The sequence below is a fragment of the Lagenorhynchus albirostris genome, chromosome 13 (assembly GCF_949774975.1).
Source record: "Lagenorhynchus albirostris chromosome 13, mLagAlb1.1, whole genome shotgun sequence".
Lineage (NCBI taxonomy): Eukaryota > Metazoa > Chordata > Mammalia > Artiodactyla > Delphinidae > Lagenorhynchus > Lagenorhynchus albirostris.
Genome location: NC_083107.1, coordinates 70,128,958 through 70,143,816, shown reverse-complemented (window position 1 = coordinate 70,143,816; position 14,859 = coordinate 70,128,958). Strand labels below are relative to the sequence as shown.

General features: G+C 50.6%; 1 protein-coding gene across 1 annotated transcript in view; it reads left to right on the top strand.

Moving 5' to 3' along the window:
- Positions 1 to 14,859, top strand: part of EFR3B (EFR3 homolog B) — an 85,592-nt gene that overhangs the window by 50,906 nt on the left and 19,827 nt on the right. Inside the window, exons 5-6 of the mRNA XM_060168645.1 lie at positions 9,663 to 9,784; positions 14,168 to 14,317. Coding sequence (XP_060024628.1) covers positions 9,663 to 9,784; positions 14,168 to 14,317 — 272 coding nt within the window. The remainder of the gene's footprint in view (positions 1 to 9,662; positions 9,785 to 14,167; positions 14,318 to 14,859) is intronic.

The window sequence follows — 14,859 nt, the reverse complement described above, 5'->3', positions numbered from 1 at the left end:
TTACCATATGACTCAGCAGTTCTCTCTAGGTATATACCAAAAAGAACGGAAAATGCATACTCAAATAAATACTTGTACACCAACGTTCATAGCAGCACTGCTCACAATAGCCAAAAGGTGGAAACAACCCAGAAGGTCATACGTTATGTTTCCGTTTAGCTGAGATATCCAGAATAGGTGAGTCCATGAAGACAGAAAGCAGATTAGTGTTTGCCGGGTCTGGGAGGGAGAGGAACGGAAAGTGACCCATTAATGACCAAGAGGTGGGTTTCCTTTGGGGGTTTGCTTTAGTTGCAAAACATTGTGAATGTATTGAATGCCACTGAATTGTGCACTGTAAAAGGGTTCATTTTATGTTTTGTGAACTTTACCTGAGTTTTTAAAAATTGCTCTTTCGGGCTTCCCTGGTGGCGCAGTGGTTGAGAGTCCGCCTGCTGATGCGGGAGACGCGGGTTTGTGCCCTGGTCTGGGAGGATCCCACGTGCCGCGGAGCGGTTGGGCCCGTGAGCCATGGCCGCTGAGCCTGCGCGTCCGGAGACTGTGCTCCGCAACGGGAGAGGCCACAACAGTGAGAGGCCCGCGTACCACAAAAAAAAAAAAAAAAAAAAAAAAAATTGGTCCAAATAAAAATTTCCCTAATAGTCCTCACACTGTCTTGTATTGCTGTCTTTCCCATCAGGATTCAGTAAAGATCATGTGTTTACTTTGTTTTCTGTGTCCCTTATGTCTCTTAACCAGTCCCAACCCCTCTCCTGCCCCTCTTTGTTTTTCATGATATTGCCCAGGTCACCACTTTGCAGAATGCCCCACAGTCTGGGTTTGTCTGATTATTTCCTTGTGGTGTCCTTCGTTTTGCTCTCCTGTCTCTTATACTTCCTGCAGACTAGAATTAGACTTGAAGGTTTGACTGGCTGCGGTTAAATACTTTGAGGCATAACACTTCACGGGGAGTGCTGGGCCCTGCACTGAGCATCCCAAAAGGACCACAAGTGTCTGGTGCCCCACTTTTATGGATGCTAAGTGCCATCCCAGGTTAGGGTAGTGACAACTGGCTCTCTCCAATGTAAAAGGACTTTTTTGTCTTTGCAGTTAGAAATCTGTGGAAACCACGCAAATAACCCATTCCTCACTCGTTTTTCAGTGGATGTTTCTATCTCTGGTGGCATTTCTTCCCGTTGATGGCACCTTCTTCATACTCCCTTGACCTCCTGGCCCTGTCATCCCAGCTCTTCCCACCTGGCCCACCCTTCTGCGTTTCTATGGTGGGCTAAATAATGGTCCCCCAAGTATGTCCACATCCTAATGCCTGTAACCTGTGAATGTTACCTTACATGACCAAAGGGACTTTGAAGATATGATTAAGTTAAGGATCTTGAGATAAGGAGATTATCCTGGGTTATCCAGGTGGACCCCATGTACTCACAAAGACCTTTATAAGAGGGAAGCGGGAGGATCAGAGTCAGACAGAAGATGAGAGACAGAGAGGAAGAGATTTGAAGATGCTCCTCTGATGGCCATGAAGATGGAGGAAGGAGGCAAGGAGGAAGGAAATGTCTGTGGTCTCCAAGGTTGCTGCTCTGTCCTCTTCTCACTCTATATGCTGCCTCTGGACAATTTTATCAACTCTCGTGGTTGCAACTAGTCATCTATAGACTGGAAATTCTCTCATCTTCCACACCACGACAGAAATCAGCACTGCTGGAGACCAGCAGCCTAGAAGTGGGTTCCATGAAGGGAGGTCAGGGCAGAACTGTGATGCCAGTGGAAGAGCTCAGGTCACAGGGGTCAGCGCCAGCAAATGATGGGGATCTTAGAGCAGAGGCAGCCAGTGCTTCCCTAGGTCCACGCTTCCCAAGTGTAGGCCTTGGAGGCTGGCTAGCACGTGGGACTACTTGGGACCAGAGGGATCACCTTCTCGGGCAGCAAGACTGGGCTTTCCCAGGAGTTTTTAAAACCACAGTCAGTTTTGCAAAGAATCTTGAAGGAGGAAAGACGTAATATGGGTAGACAGGGGAGGATGTCCTAGGTCTAGGGAATCACTACGCCCAGGTTGGCAGGCGATTTGCAGGGCACGATCATGTCACAGTAGGACTGTTCCTCTGGCTTTAGTGAAAACTGCTTCCGGGAGTTGCTATAAACAAGAGCAGTTGGGAGAACAGGGTAGGGGGTGTTAAAGTCAAAACCATGTGGTTTACAAGGTCTTTTCCAGCTAGGGTTCATCTTAGTGCAACAGAACAACCGTTCCCATTTTTCCTTATGTAGGTTAACACAGCGAAAAGGCCTGCAGTCCTACCATGAAAGAGTTGGGGTTCTCTCTATGCCCAGTATTTTATTTTTTGGCCGTGCTGAGCGGCACGTGGGATCTTAGTTCCCCGACCAGGTATCGAACCCGTGGCGCCTGCAGTGGCAGCGTGGAGTCTTAACCACTGGACCACCAGGGAATCCCTATGCCCAGTATTTTACAGTGTGGTTCTATTGTTGACAGGGAGTTGGGTTCAGAATGCCCATCTACAGAAGAGAGAAAGGCTGACTTCTGCTTGGAGAGACTTGGCTAGCGCTGAAGTGAGGCCGACCAGCTCAGCTTCTTCTCCAGACCCAGGGAGAGCTGATTTTGCAATGTCAATATTTGGAGGTTGCTTTCTCTCTATTGACCCAGCCCCTTAGTAACTCTCAGTTTTCACACAACCGTGTCGCCTTCCTGCTCGTGCCAGAGGGTTGGGAATCTCCTCCAGCAAACTTGGCTGAAGAGCTGAAACTTTGGTCTTGGTAGGGTCACCCTAGTGGTGCCCTTGGCCTTTGAAGTGTCACATCTTCACAGTCTCCAGTTTGTTGCTATGGAGACCTTCCTCATCATTGCAATATCTTAAAAAAATAAAACCAAAAAAACCCAACTTTATTATTTCACAATCTTGTGCATTAGGCAAGTAGCATTTTAACAAAAGCCATTTGTAAGGTATGACCTAACAATGGTAGGGGTGAAGTAGCCAGGAAGTTCCTGCTGTATCAAGTGTTTAAAACATTAGTGAGTCACACAGGTAAATGGGCCCAGTGGAAACGTATGGAGTGTTGACAGCAAGCCAGAAATCCACTGGGGGACAAATGAGGTGATAACTGTTAACTCTGATGGGCTGGTCATACCAAGCCTATGAGGCAGCTGCTCTTGCTGGCCCCATTGTACAGATGGGGTGACCGAAGCATGGGGAGCTTAAGAAACGTGCCTCCTATCAGCCTCCTACTAAGTGGGAGGTGGGATTCAGAAATGCATTCTGGTTCCAAACCCCTTCTCGTAATCATAACACTGTTCTGCCTCTAATAGGAGGGATGAAGGCTCTATTTTATTTTATTTTATTTTATTTTTTTGCGGTACGTGGGCCTCTCACCGTCGCGGCCCCTCTCGCTGCGGAGCACAGGCTCCGGACGCGCAGGCCCAGCGGCCATGGCTCACAGGCCCAGCCGCTCCGCGGCATGTGGGATCTTCCCAGACCGGGGCCCGAACCTGTGTCCCCTGCATCGGCAGGCGGACTCTCAACCACTGCGCCACCAGGGAAGCCCCGAAGGCTCTATTTTAAACCCTAGAGTCTCAACCCCGTCTCAGCCAGGTTTGGGCATGTTTCCCAAGTGGACTCCTACAGTGGGTGTGGTCCCATGACCAGGTCCCCCAGATTTGATCCTCTGAACCACAATTACCAAAGTTTCCATTTGGGCCTCCTCCTGTCAGCCCTGGAGGACTCAGGAGCAGCTTGAGGTGGGCTCCCTCGGAGCTGCCCCCATGGGGATACTGCAGGCCAGCGTTCCCTGACCAGGTCATCTGGGCAGGTCATCTGTGCTGTCGTAGTTTCAGGCTCAGGGAAGGGAAGCTCCTCCTGACAAGCTATCAAACCAAGGGTTCCCAAGGATGCTCAGAGCTCCTGGTACCAAATGTTGCCTCTTTTATTAGCCCTGGTGCCACCCGTAATGTAATAAACGGGGTTCAGTCCCTCTGGATGGCATCGAGTGCAGCCTCACCACCAGATCTCGTAACAGAGCAAGAGTCCTGGAGAGCGAGGCAATGGCCTGGCTGGTCGACAGCCTGAGCCTGGAGGCTGCAGCCTCCCAGGCCTCAGAGATGGACCCCTTGGTTCAACCCCAGGCCACCCCAGTTCAAAGGAGGTGGCCATCTCTCCAGCCTTGACTGGCCTCCGTTACCAAGGACAGGAGGAGGCCAAAATATATTGCTTAAGCTTTCTTCCTCCTAGCCTGCCTCGGATCATTTCCACAGCTACTGGTCCAGCTTTCCAGTAAAAGAACAAAGGACGTGGGGTCTGTAGATGCCCTGCCCCAGAATCTCCAGGGTAGGAGTTGGTGGGGCAGGGGGGGGTTGTTCCGAATGCAGATGCCTAGGTCCTACCCACAGAGAGTCTTGTTCAACAGGCCTGGGGTGGCTCAAAAGTCTACATTGTCAGCAAGCTCCCCAGGTCATTCTGATACACAGTAAAATTTAAAAACCACTGGTGGAGGGCAGAGAGCATCAAAGTATCAGAATTCCCAAACGGGAGCCCCAGCTCCACTTGTCACGAGCGGGTTGACCTGAAATAATTCAGTCGCTCCCTTAGAGCTCCAGTTGCCTCATCTTCACAATGGGAGCAATATCGCTCCTATTAAACTCGCTGGTTTGCCAAAAATTACGTCAGGTAATGGATGTTTCAGTAGGCTGGAAAATGGTCCCCCAAAAGATGTCCACGTGCCAATCCCTGGAACCTGCAAATGTCACCTGATACGGAAACAGGGTCTCTGCGGATGTGACCAAGTTAAGGATCTTGGGATGGAGAGATTATCCTGGATTATCCGGGTCGGCCCTAAATGCAATCACAAGGGTCTTAGAAGAGAGAAGCAGGGGGAGGTTGGACACAAAGGAGGAAACAATGTGCAGACGGAAGCAGAGACTGGAAGCATGCAGCCCCGGGAAACTAACATGATGCCTGAGCCGCAAGTGCCTTAGAAACATTTAATGTTGTCATTTCTCGGCATATAGGCGTTAACTCCTTCTTTCCCGGAGTGCTGCCATCCACACGTGGCGTTAGAGATGGGGCACGGGGCCTGGTGTGGGTCCTCCGGACACAAACTCCCGTGTCTATAAATAGCTTCTTCAAGGAATATTTTGAAGGCTCCCAACGGAACAAAGTATGAGTCAAAACAAAGCAAACATGCTTCACAATAACCATATTCGAAATTGTTTTTCTGGTGGAGCGGAGCGGCAGGCGCGTGGAGAGTGGCGTGCTGTCTGCGAAGCAGTGTCTTGAATGTATTTGTACATTGCCCCGCAAACGCTCGTTCCACGACTGTGCGGTGCTGAATCCTGCCGGACCGTAAAAAGTTTAAGCCTCTTAGAACTAAGAACCTCACTTACAGTAAGCCTTGAATTCACTCAGTTCCTGTTATCCCAGGAACTCAAGGAGCTTTTCTTAATTATCTCCACCTCATTCACATTCCTAGGAGGTGATCTATGCATTTTAAAGAGATGAAAACAAATGCTCGGCCACATCTTCCCGGTTTTGCTGTGCAGGCTACCCAGAGCTCCCATCGAGCCCCACCTCCTTGTCTCTCGGTGCTGGGCTCTGTCCCATCCTATTGCACTAACTGACCTTCGGTTCCTGAAGGGTGCTTCAGGGGGCTTGGCCCTCATCTTCCAACTTCCCTGCCTTCTGCCACCATCCTCAACTCCCACCCTCGGGCACCAGTTCATTGGGGTGGCTGTTAACTCATTTCCTTCTTTCCATATTCACACCTGCCCCTGGCATCCTGCATGGTCACCTGCATGGTTCACGCTGCCCATCTGGGCTCCTCCTCTGTGAATGCCTGGCTGGAAAGGACAAGGGTCACACTGCACCAGAGCCGAGGACCGGAGTTGATGAGCAGACCATGAAAGGCCCCTATCACCATGCTCACTGCAGCGCAGAGCCCTGAGCATTCCTCCGGGCAGGCTCTGCATACATCCCTCGTTTAACCCTGGTGACACCCCGTGGCATAGGCCCCATCACCCCCATTTTTCAGATGAGGAAACAGTGGCTCAGAAGTTAAACGATGTCCACAGGCACACAGGTGACAAGAAGCAGAGTGAGGACACGGCTGTCTGACTGTAGGCCCGGCAGATGTAGGCGAGTATAGTCCACTTAAGTAGAGCACCATCATGTTAAAATCGAAAATGGAGAAGGAGACTCAAAACTAAGTTTCCAGGGAAGAAGACTCTAGAAGAGTAAAAATCTGGGGATGCAGAGAGTCACGAGAGAAAAGAGTGAGGGAATTTTCCAGTGAGCTTAGCAGCTGTGGCTGGCCCAGCTGGGGGAGATTCAGGAGTGACTGCTGGGCCGGCCTAGAAGAAAGCCTCTGTAGTTCTAGGAAGGGAATCCCCGTGCGTGTTTTCTACCCTGCGTTACCTCTGTGGCTATCACAGAATGTTCCATTTTTAAAAAATTGGGGCTTCCCTGGTGGTGCAGTGGCTCATGGGTTCGAGCCCTGGTCTGGGAAGATCCTACATGCCGCGGAGCAACTAAGCCCGTGTGCCACAACTACTGAGCCTGCGCTCTAGAGCCTGCGAGCCACAACTACTGACCCCGTGTGCCGCAACTACTGAAGCCTGCGTGCCACAACTACTGAAGCCCACATGCCACAACTACTGAGCCTGCGCTCGAGAGCCCGTGAGCCACAACTACTGAGCCTGTGTGCTGCAACTACTGAAACCCCCGCACCTAGAGCCCGTGCTCCGCAACAAGAAGAGCCACTGCAATGAGAAGCCCACGTACTACAACTAAGAGTAGCCCCCGTTCACCGCAACTAGAGAAAGCCTGCACACAGCAACGAAGACCCAATGCAGCCAATATAAATAAATAAAATTAATTAATTAAAAGAAATTGATTGTAATCTCCACTTTAACCTTGCAGCCAGGGCGTCGTAGTCGAAATCTTCAGCAGCCTGTACGGTGTGGAAAACAGTCAGAGCAGACTGGGCGTGAACAGGGCTCCGGCCAGGCCACCTGACGCGCCACCAGTCCTTGAGGTTCCACGGCACTGGAGGAAGGGGAAAGTCAAGGTTGAAAGTGAAGAGGCTTGGGAATTCCCTGGCGGGCCAGTGGTTAGGACTCCGTGCTTTCACTGCCGAGGATGGGGGTTGATCACTGCTCAGGGAAGTAGGATCCTGCAAGCCACGTGGCACAGCCAAAAAAAAAAAAAAAGTGAAGAGGCTTGATGTCACGTCCACAGAGATCAGGAATCGTTCCGTGAAGTATCAGCGTGGGGAGGGGGGCCAGAGGGAAGGGAGGCCGCCAGGTTGCCTGTCAGGAATCCTGCTGCATTTCTCAAGCGTGAGCCTCAGACCATCTAACAGATGAATCTCCTCCAGTGCTGACTCAGCACGTCTGGGGCTTGTGGCAGATATCTGCATGGTCACGGAGACCCCTCGACTCTGTTGTACCGCAGTGCTTGGAAACCAGTGGCCTCACTCCTGCAGCCCTCTTAAAAATGCCAGACTAAGGTCCCCTCTGGCGGCTTCTTCATCCTCTGTTTGTTCTCCCTGACAATATCCATCACCCTCGCCTCCCCAGAGCAACTCTCCTGGGTCATTTGGCCTGAGGCGCTGGAGGAAGCCAGGAGCAGGAACAGAGCTGGAGGTTTTCTGGGCAGAGCTCTGTTGGAGAGGCTCGTGCTTGAGACCTGGGTTTCTCCTGCAGGACCCTGGGCAATTATGTAACATTTGTGGGTCTCAGTCTCTCTGTAAAATGAGAATAATAATATTTCTCTAACTTAGAGTCATTTTAAGAAACAACAGAGCTGATGTATGTCAAATGCTTAGGGCAGTACCTGATACACATATGTTCTAAACATCGTTGCTATTAGCCCATAAACTCCTACACCAGTGACCATGAAGTCTGATTATTCATGCTCCTGACATACATTTGGGTTTACACAGTCACTATATTGGGGACAAAGTCTTTGACTGTTTCTCCTTTATTACTGGCCTCTTTTCTTTTTCAGTCTTGTTTTGATTATTCTGAAATGCATGCACTCTCGCATACACATAGTCTTATCTTAAGCTGCCTCATCATATTTGAAGTAGATACAGCATCGATAAAAAAATAAAGAAATGTAGTGAATGAAGACTGGGCTGCTTATTTCACACATGGGAACACCAAGACAGAAGTCAAATGTCCCACTCAAAGGTCACCCACCAGTTAGAGGTAGATCTGCGGTTAGAACCGCATAGCTGCATGACCTCTCTCAGTGGACGGACCAAGCCAGGCTTTGGCCGTGGGGAGTGCAGCCTGGGAACATCCTGTTGGTGGTTAAGAGCAGCAGTGCACCCAAATTTAGTTTCAGCCTCGGTATCAGCCTAAGTCTGTGTTCTAGCCCGTGGGGCTTAGGAAGATCACGTAGCCAAAGGCCAGCTCTACCGTTGTTTCTGGAACTCCTGAACTTGGGTCTAATCAATGATCTTGTGATCACATGGATTACCACTATGCCTCTTCTGCATAACCCCATCAATGATGCAAGCAATGTCATTTGGGTTTATTGCTAATATCAGAATACTTCCACATATATGTGTGCATTTTAGATGTAACTTAGAAGGGAAGATTTCCTTATCTGCTTTGCATGTTGAGGTTTTATGATTCAGCAGAAAATAAATGCATATTTATTATTGCAAGAACAGAACACTGTAATAACAAGGATGTTTGTGGAAGTTGCTAATTTTCATCCTCAAAAAATTTATGAACAACTTTTAAGTAGTTAAATGGGGAAACAGGTTGACAGTTGATACTGAATATTATGAGTGTGCTGATGAGATAATTTTAGGAATAACAGTATGTCCTCTTTGAACCAACGAAGGTTTGTAAAAATTATATAATAATACAAAGCAGAATAGTGGAGGATGTAGTCTAAGTTTAGTCCGTTTAGAGTTGTTTGTGGTATTAAATTCATAACATTAAACAACATAACCTATAAAAATTATATTTAACTTTTAGTCATTTAACTCCACTCAGTCTGTGATTCCTGCTTCTCTGAGAGACTCATTTGAAATCAAGTCCCTATTTAGAGCTGCAAATGTGCGGCCTGGTGATGACAGAAGGAATCTAGCGGCTGAGAATGCTGAGCAAGGCTTAATGAACCGAAATTGCAAACGTTAAACGTGTACTCAAAATTTTAACAATAAAACGTAATTACAGTTTTAAATCAAATTTCAGCGCTGTCCTGGTTTCCCAGAATGCATTCCTGGGTGGTGCTCTGTGCTGTGGCCTTGGCTTTTGCTCAGTTTCCAGCGTTATTCCTCACAGCCTTTCAGCCTGTATGTTTGGGGCAGCTCTGGATGTACATGGGAGGAGGAACTTAAGTGACTGAGCCCCCTTCTCTTTCTCTTCTCTTCCATCCTCTGCTCACCCAGCAGGGGAGGGCTGAGAAGGGCCAGGGGTTCTGCTCTTGTTGTGTAGAAAGGAAAGGAGAACTCAGAAACTCAGATTTCCCGAGTGTGCTCTGGGAGGTGGACTATAGCCAGATCCTGAGACGCATGGTTCCTAAGATGTGTTTTCTTGTGGCTTTACTATGGCAAAGGGCCTGGGGGATGCCAGGTCCCCGAGCCCAAAGGCGAGGAGCATGGCGGGTCACCTCACGATGCATTTCCCCTCTCCCCCCACACAGTTTGTGAAGTTTGCCAACATAGAGGAGGACACCCCATCCTACCATCGGAGCTACGATTTCTTCGTGTCTCGCTTCAGTGAAATGTGCCACTCTGGCCATGAAGACTTGGAGATCAAGACTAAGTGAGTATAAGGGAAGTGGAGGAGGCTGTGCCTCTAATGGCAGAGGCATTGATGGTCCTGCAGAGCTCCCAGCCCGGATTGCGTGTCTGATTTCACTGGCGTTTACCGAGGCTCTGACGTTGCTGGTGGGGAAGGGGCACCTGGCGGGACTTAGGTGGATGCGTGGGCAGAGCTAGGCTCCCAGCACATGCTTTCTAAAGGAACAGCCTCTGGGGACAGAAAACAGGGTGGGATGTAAGGTGACGGTCCTCTGAGCCCAATTTGAGAGCCAGGGACACACACATGTACACACCTGTGCTCTCTTTTGTTCATAAGTACATGCCTTTATACACCCTAGAAACACTCCCACTCACCACTCTCCATCAAAATATACACCCACAAATAAAAAGCCGAAGTCCTCACACTGGCTGATCCCTGCTGTTCTCCTCAGTTTATCTCCTCCACTCTTCCCCTCCTCATTCCCCTTCGGCTACACAGGCCTCCGTGCTGCCTTGGAAACACACCAGGGACATTCCTGCCACAGGGCCTTTGCACGGTCTGTTCCTCTGCCTGGGATGCTTCCTCTGTGGAGCTGTACAGCTCACTCCTTCACCTCCTTCAAGGCTTTGCTCAAGTGTCCCCTTGTCAACAACGCCTTCCCCTGACCCTCGCCTTCTCCCTCACCCTGCTCTGTTTTTATTTCCCCATAGAACTCATCCCCTTCAAACATGTTCCATAATGTACATATGTTTCTCATTCATTGTCTGTCTCTCCCCACTAGAATGTAAGCTCTGTGTGGACAGGAGTCATTGTTTTGTTCTCTGACGCATCCCAAGTGCTAAGACAGTGCCTGGAGAGCAGCAGGCACTCACGACATCCTTGTTGAGTAAGTGAATGAAGGAAAGGATGCTTTTCAGATCAACATCTTCAACTACAGAACACACTTTTACACACACATACTCACACTCACAAAAATACTTAACTTACAGAAATACATTCCTCGACGTAGAAATTAAACCCCTCAATGAAATCACAAAGAAACTCACACAAATATATGCTGATACCGATAGATAAAGGATGAGAAGTAAACCACTGCCTACAAAGAGTGCTTATCAACCTGGGGAGGCGAAATGAAACACAGGAAAAGGAGGAGGAAGGAGGGAAAAGGGCTGAGCTGTCCTTACCAGGCAAAGCTGCAGGAGGCGGAGAAGGAAGGGGCTGGGGGCTGAGGCTGGGTGGCCAACATGCCCACGGGAGACTGGGTCTCCATGGCTTTGTTCCAGAGCTCAGCCCATGGCTTCTTCCTGCATCACGTCAGCACCGCAGCGGGCCCGAGTGCACATGATACACAATCGCACGGTCCAGGAGCCCTGTATGCCCCGAAACTACAGCTTCCTCACCACGGCTGCTGGTCTGGGTTGGAGAAACAGGACGTGAACCCCTCCATCCCCCAGGCTGCCTGTTCCCAAAGCTTCCAAGCTGTGAAACGGCTCCAGGGCAGGACCCCGTGTGACTGATGGCAGTGTCCCTGCTGCCCAGTCTCGCCTGGACCAGCCAGGGGCTCCCTGGGGCTGTGCTGCTGCAGTGCCTCAGTGGGGCCAGTGGGGGTCACGGGAGGAAGGAACCCCTGTCTCCCCAGCGCTGGTTCCCTCAGCAGCTACCTCGCTCCAGAACGGTTGTGAAGAGGCAGAAGGGGCTGGAGCAGGTGGGGTGTGTCCAGAAGCAGGTGATGGGGAAGGGGGGGACTGTGACCAGGTGTGGCTGTAACAGGTGCTGACCGCAGGTAGAGCCAAGCTCCAGGAGGGGAGGGGACACTCCTCATGCTGCTCTACACACACTCATACACGTACAACCGCACACACACACTCCACAGCAGGGGAGGAGGCACGGAAGCAGACACGGTCGCACCGTGTCCTGATGGTGTGGGGAGCGACTGGAGGTCAGGAGAAGGGTGCTGAGGTTTGCTTCTGGCCACCGGGCAGTGTCATCAGCACCCATAGCCTGGCACCTGCCGCCCATGGAAGCAAGGCTGCCGGGTGAGAGGAGTTTCTCCCTTTGTGTTGTCTCCCATCCATAACCTCCCTGCACCCCTTCTCCCTGAGCTCTCCCCCTGGTCCTTCGCAGCCTTTGCAGAGCCCAGAGCTCCTTTCCAAGAACTACCCTTGGGTCTCATGAATAGGTGTGTGTGTGTGTGTGTGTGTGTGTGTGTGTGTAGTCCCCTTGGGTTCAGAGACTTCCCAGTCCCTTGCACGTGGGCAGGCCTCCACTGAGCCCATTATAAGGAACAGTAAGAGGCTGCTTCTCCCCCAGGCCTGATCAGTCAGCTCTGGGCATCATGGAATGAAATGTGTACCTATGTGGAAGGGATTCTGGGGAGACTGAAAGAGTGAAGAAAAATTAATTGAGTCACACATAAGGAAGCCCTGGGTAGAAAAATTTCCATCCCCTGGGCCTGGTTTCCTGCCAGCCAGGCTCTCTTGGGTGGGACATGAGTCCAGCATGTCTGGGATTTATTTCTGTAGTGCACTAGGGAGCACCTTTAACCTGGAGCCAGGAATAGTTAGCAGAATTGTATTACAGTTACTTCGTCCTCAAGTCCGGACAGCCTCAGCTCAGGGTGCTGACCTGGCTCAGGATTAGAGGAGCTAAGTGTTTGCCCGGGGAATCCTTGTCCATTGCCAGCAGCCCTAATGGTCCTGGGCCAGGGGATGACGGTGCATTAGGCATCTCTCACCACCCAGTTATGGTCTCCGCGTAAAGCTCAGGGTAGCGCCGTGGTAACAGCACTTAAAACTGAAGCTGAAATGACAAATGGCAACTAAATATTTAGAAAAACTGCTCAACTCCAATAATCATCAAAAGGATATGAAGTGAAATCACTACAAGATATGAGGATTTTTCTGAGCCACAAAATTAGAGCAGATGTTTGGAATGAGATCCCTAGTGCTGAGGCAGGCACAGTGAGGATGGTATTCTCCTGCAGCTTGTGCAGTGGGCGTGGGGAGAGGAATCCGGCAAAACTGGGAGCCTTTCATTCCTTACCTTTCGATTCAGTCATTCTACTCATGGCAATGATTTGGAAGGTAGTAAAGTACTTTGTACAGCGATGTCCATTGTAGCATTATTACAGAAGCAGATTTAGAAACAACTTAAATGACCAATAGGCGACTAGTTCAGAAAGTTCTGATAACAGTGTAGCACATAACCATTCAACATGTTTGTGAGTTAATGATGTAGGGAAATGCTTGTGATAGAATGCTATAGGTGAAAAAAGCCAATACAAATTACATGTGCAGCAGGTTCTTGATCCTGTTATATATTATACACAGAAGAAAGGAAAGACACCAAAATGCCAATGATAATTATCTTTGAGCGGCGATGGCAGGGGAAATCATCTTTACACTTTTCTATAATTAGCATGTATTATGTTATAATCAGGAGAAAAAAAAAAAAGGTTTGGTTAAAAAAAGGAACTTCAGGTTGAAATAAATGGCCAGTAAAGAGGGCCGCCTCCTGCAGGGCTGTGCTGATCCCTGAGTCAGCAGAGTGGGAACTGGGGATGTGCAAAAGGGGTCCCCTCTGTGCTGTTACTCATTTCCCCTCTGCTTTCTCAGCAGCTTAGTCCCAGCCAAGACCTCTTTGTGCCTGAGAGCCTGACAGCTCTGTGCCTCCCCCTCCAGATCCCCTCCCCCTCCAGATGCCCTCCCCCTCCAGATGCCCTCCCCCTCCAGATCCCCTCCCCCTCCAGATGCCCTCCCCCTCCAGATCCCCTCCCCTCCAGGTGCCCTCCCCCTCCAGATCCCCTCCCCCTCCAGGTGCCCTCCCCCTCCAGATCCCCTCCCCTCCAGGTGCCCTCCCCCCCAGATGCCCTCCCCCTCCAGATGCCCTCTCCCTCCAGATCCCCTCCCCCTCCAGATCCCCCCCCAGATGCCCTCCCCCTCCAGATGCCCTCCCCTCCAGATGCCCTCCCCCTCCAGATCCCTCCCCCTCCAGATCCCCTCCCCCTGTAAGTTGCTCACAGCCCTGGTTTCTGCCTCGTCTGTTCTTGGCAGCACTTTGAGCTCTTATATCTTGGGCTCAAGCTAGAGAAAACCCAGCTGGGTACTAAAGAGCCTGGAGAAACTGGGCACCCTAGGGATGAAGCCCGGGTGGTACGGGGCAAGGGCTGTCTGGGAATCTCCAAGACAAGCCAGAAGACGTGGCCTTCGTGCTCACATCCACCAGCACAAGAAGGCGGCCAGCCAGGAGGCCAAGTCACATGAAGAGTAGAAGGTGGGCTCTGTTCTGCCTTTTAAGGGAGGAGTGCATCCCTAATCCCCTCGCTGTGCTCCTCTCCTTGTCACAGAAGCTGGACTTGTCAGGGCTTGGAGACTTCATGGCCCCATGTCTCCCTTTTCCTTACAGAATCCGAATGTCAGGTATCAAAGGTCTACAAGGGGTGGTGAGGAAGACCGTGAATGATGAACTGCAGGCCAATATCTGGGACCCGCAGCACATGGACAAGATCGTCCCATCCCTGCTTTTCAATCTGCAACACGTGGAGGAGGCGGAGAGGTGAGCAGGAGACGGGGGAGCTTGCACGCGGCCCTGCAGCCCTCCCAGGGCACTTGGCAACCACACGGCTGGGTTGGTTGGTAAAACCCAGCCCCAAAGTCAGGGCTCTTGGCTTTTGTGGCTTGTTCTGCAGTGAGTCCAAAGCTGCTTCCCTAGGAGCCTTGGCTCTGGCCTTCTACCAGCCTGCTGTACCCCTTAAGGTCTGCATTCCTGAAGGAGAAACAGTAATGGTGCTGGGCTCCCTGGGGTAAGTGTGTGCTGAACACAAAGAACCAAGAGGCGGGTTCCCTTGGTCTTTCTAGAAGCAGCAGGACAAGGAGGTTTTTAAATGCCTTTCATGGTTCCAGTTGCTGAGGAGGACCTTTCTTCTCTCTCACTTCCTAGTGGTGTTCCAGTCCCTTAGAAATGCCCACTTGACCAGCCAGCAGCCACTTGACACGAGTTACAGATACTGGGTTTTAATCTGGGAACCCCCAGACATGGATTCATCCTGTCCCTGCCCCTCACTCTTCCCCTCTGTGAAATGGGATGGGGGGAGAGTT